We start from the raw sequence: 4,010 nt of genomic DNA, 5'->3' as shown, positions 1-4,010 counted from the left end.
CCAATGGACCAGGTAATATAAAAGATGCCAAACTGTCATTCTGCAGACCAAGGAGAAGACACAACACATCTTACGACTAAGAGAAGAAAATTAAACCAGACACCATAAACAATGACTTGCTTTTATCCCACAGAGGTAATGTTAGGATGAAATACAAGAGGATACCATTTCAGCATTTTTGAATGTAATAATATATATCTTTGTTACAATTTCATCCAGACATGGGAACAAAAAATGACACAGCTGTGAGGGTGTCTGAGTTTATCATAACAGGATTTGATCATCTTTCACATCAGAAACTACTTGGCTCCTTAATTCTTATTACTTATGTCCTAATACTGTGTTTTTGCAGCACAAATTTGAGTATAATAGTTGCAGACAGGCGTTTGCACTCACCAATGTATATATTAATTTGCAATTTAGCCATTGTGGACATCATGTTTAGCACCAGCTCTTGTATAACAATGATAGCTGTACTTCTTGCAGAAATGAAAACTATTACCTTTACTTTGTGCATCAGTAGCATGTTCACCTACCATCTTGGGGATGTCACTATGTGTCTAGCGATAACCTTGATGGCTATGGATCGAATGCTTGCCATTACCTTGCCTCTGAGATACAACAGCATCCTCACAAACCCACGCTGCATCGCAGCCATTCTGGTTTGCTGGACAATAGCAATTGGATCAATTGTTCCAAATGCAACAGCAGCTGACAGTATTCCATACTGTCAAAACAATATAAGATATGTGTTTTGTGACTATCCTGCAATAATAAGAGCTGGATGTGTGGACCCTGGCCCTTATTTTACAGCTTCAGTAATCAAGGGCTTGTGGCTTTTTTGCCATCTTTTGCTGATCCTCATTTCATATATTGTAATTGTATACACTGTGCTGAGACTCTCAGACAAGGGAAGCAGGAAGAAGACATTTAGCACTTGTATTTCGCATATCATTGTGGTTTCTACTTATTACGCACCAAAAATAGTATCTGTGCTGCTAAGTAGAGTTGGTGTGATGCTTAACCTGACAGAGAGGAATGCTGTGATTATCGTGGCCTCAATGCTGCCACCTCTTGTCAACCCTGTGACTTACTGTCTAACAACAAAAGAGCTGAGGGGACGGCTGATAAGCCTGTTGACTAAAAAAAATTGTGGCAGTGAAGTGACTAAGTGAAAGCATATTGTATTTTCACAGAAAAGTAGCTTATGCTCTCACAATGATTTCACTCATCTGGAACTGTATTTTTGAGTGATGAATTAAAATCTGCTGTATTTGGCATCTTTTCTCACTTATCTGAAATTGTCTTTGGTCAGATGACCAAAGGAGAGAGTTTAATGAATGCTCAGTATTTTCATAAAATAAGCCTTAAGCAAAGCCTACTTTTGCTCAGTCCAATTGCTAATGCAAACATTTTTTCTCTCTTGCCACTGTGCAATCAAAAAGTTAGTTATTCATTTTTTTATGATGAATGATGAAGTTGTAGTGATGAGTGATGATGATGTAGTTATCATCTGATTTTTATACTCGATTGACTTTTTGACTCCATTTCCATGAGCAATGTACTGGTCAAAATGTTACATACTGATACATTAATATTGCTACATTTGCATTCAGAACATGTTTGAAGTGTTTAGTGTTCATTTTCCCATCCCCAGAGGGATTGAGATATAGTGAGTGACCCACTTATTATGACCGCCGCGCAGCGAAGCGGCGGTCATATAGGTTAAGTCAGATTTTTTTTTTATTTTTCGCATGCCTTAATTTCCGTCAAGGATTCCCGGGACAATGAAAGACCGGGGTACACGAAACTTGGTTGGCATGTAGCCCCACATGGATAGCATGGAACCATTGTTTTTCGTTTTTATCTGTAGCCCCCCCGCTGGACTGGACCCCCGAAAGGAGGGTAGGGCAGACACAGTTTTCTGTGAATATCTCAAGAACCGTAGGGTTTAGGAGGACCACCTTTTTTTGTATGTTGATCTTAAGGGGCCATGTCAACCCATTTCATAATCCATTGCGCATCGGGTGCTACCTGGGCCTAGGCTACAAATAAAAACAAAATAAAATAAAACTCCTGTTTTTCACGTCAGTTCGCGCCCCACCTGGCATGTCTCCGCGACCAGGGTCGCGACCCACAGTTTGAGAAACGCTGTGTTAACCCATTCCATATGCACACATGTGCATAAACAGATACACGTGCACACACATACATTCACAGTAATCATACGTATGACACATACTCATATAGACATTTGTACGCATGCATGCACGGGCACACACAGGCACATACGCAGGCACACACACAAGCACATGCACGCACACACACAAACACACCCACCGACACACACATAAGCATAAACATGTACACGCACACATGCACACAATTCAAGAATTTCTCAGAATTATGAACAGGCAAGATGGGGGTGGGGTTGTATAAAATGTATTTTACATGTGAAATCTATGAACTAATCATGTTTTGGTACTTGTTGTTTAGCAGATACCAGTGAGAATTGAGTGTGCATAATGCAATTCAGTGAGACAGTTAGAATCATATATGCCTTTCAGCGTGACTTATTTTTGTGTAAAAAATGTGCTGGACTGGGCGGCGGTCATATTTTGTACCGCTCTGCGGTACAAAACATCTAGTCTAAAAAATATCAAGTAAGTGTGAGCACACACACACACACACACACACACACACATATGAATTGACCTAAACCTTTCTCTCCCTCTTGGAGACAAAGCTAGTTAATTAGTGTGCGATGGAAAATAAAAATCTACATGAATACTAAAGGTAAGCATTTAGATCAAGCACAACAACATTAGTGATAGAACTGATGCCATTTAGATGCCAGAATAGATGGGTGAGAATAGATGGTTCAGAAAGATGCTATATAAAATGTCTTGAACCTTAAAGGTGCAGTCAGGGATTTTACACAATCTCAAGCCCATAATAATGTTTGTCACATTCAGCAATAATCTCCTCATAACTGATAGCTGCCCATTCTGTGAGTACACTGCCACTACTACAGGTAGGGGTGAGCTACCTCTCTGGCGTGTTTCATTTCCTTGGTTAAAATATAATGTACATTTTTTGCACAAAAGCATCTGCTAATAAATGTAAATATAAACAGAAACAAACGCGACTGAGATCATATTCTGATCAAATATTTTTCTATGTGAAGATATATTGGCATACTGGTGTGATAAGCAGAGAGTGTCACACTCCCTCTGTGTTTGTTGTAATCCAAGCTTGTCTGTTTTGTAAACATAGCTGTGTCTGCTGCGTGTGCACATTAAACTAGTGCATGTGAGTCCCCACCCTGCGAAACCGTCAAGCCCTCCCTGTAGGGTTGGGTACCTTTCACATTTTACCGATATCAGTACCGGTACCTGGTGTTTAGTGCCAGTAACCAAAGGTACTTTTATCAATAATTTACTCCATCTGCACCTGGAAGAGTAGCAAGAAATTGGTGGGGTTACTAAGTTTAATCACAATTTCATATTTTGTGATACCTGCTGCACATAAAGATGTACTGATTGACAAAACGGCGTCCTCTAGTTTATCTTCACAAGGTGTTACTCTAATGAGGTGCTTGCTTATGCTGACTTGGGAACCAGCCATAAAGATATATCAGTTCAGTTAATTTAAGTGGGTGACCAAGAGGGTGGATATATGACTCCCACACAGTTCACATGCCCTAAGATGTTCGTCGTACCACGCTGTCATAAGTCTGCAGACAAAGACAATGTTAGTGTTGATCACCACAATCTTTATCATTCTGAAATCTGGGAGCCCAGAACAAGAACCAACAGAAACCACCATGTCCACACTGTACTTAACGCTGTCTATGCAGAAGACGCCACAAGGACTGCGCTTTGCCAGTTATTTCAGAGTGAGTTCTGGGCATTTTCTGGAAATGAAGTAACCATCACAGACTTTGGTTCTAAGTTTGATGGATTGCTTAAAAAAGGAGGTGGCAGCTAGTTGGAATGATAGGATTTTCT

The 4,010-nt window shown here is 40.1% G+C and overlaps 1 protein-coding gene across 1 annotated transcript; it reads left to right on the top strand.

Annotated features, from left to right (window-relative positions):
* Positions 1 to 221: 221 nt before the first annotated feature.
* On the top strand, positions 222 to 1,175 carry LOC125285031 (olfactory receptor 5V1-like). Its single transcript, XM_048229224.1, has one exon. The coding sequence runs from the start codon at positions 222 to 224 to the stop codon at positions 1,173 to 1,175; it is 954 nt and encodes a 317-aa protein (XP_048085181.1).
* The last annotated feature ends 2,835 nt before the right edge of the window (positions 1,176 to 4,010 follow it).

Source organism: Alosa alosa, chromosome 2 (assembly GCF_017589495.1).
Source record: "Alosa alosa isolate M-15738 ecotype Scorff River chromosome 2, AALO_Geno_1.1, whole genome shotgun sequence".
NCBI classification, from domain to species: Eukaryota; Metazoa; Chordata; class Actinopteri; order Clupeiformes; family Clupeidae; genus Alosa; species Alosa alosa.
Note: the sequence above shows the minus strand (reverse complement) of the source record. Positions and strands in the feature narration are given on the sequence as shown.

What these genes read in the sequence shown, in the direction of transcription:
- LOC125285031 (XM_048229224.1), top strand. Translation starts at nt 222, where the DNA reads ATGGGAACAAAAAATGACACAGCTGTGAGGGTGTCTGAGTTTATCATA.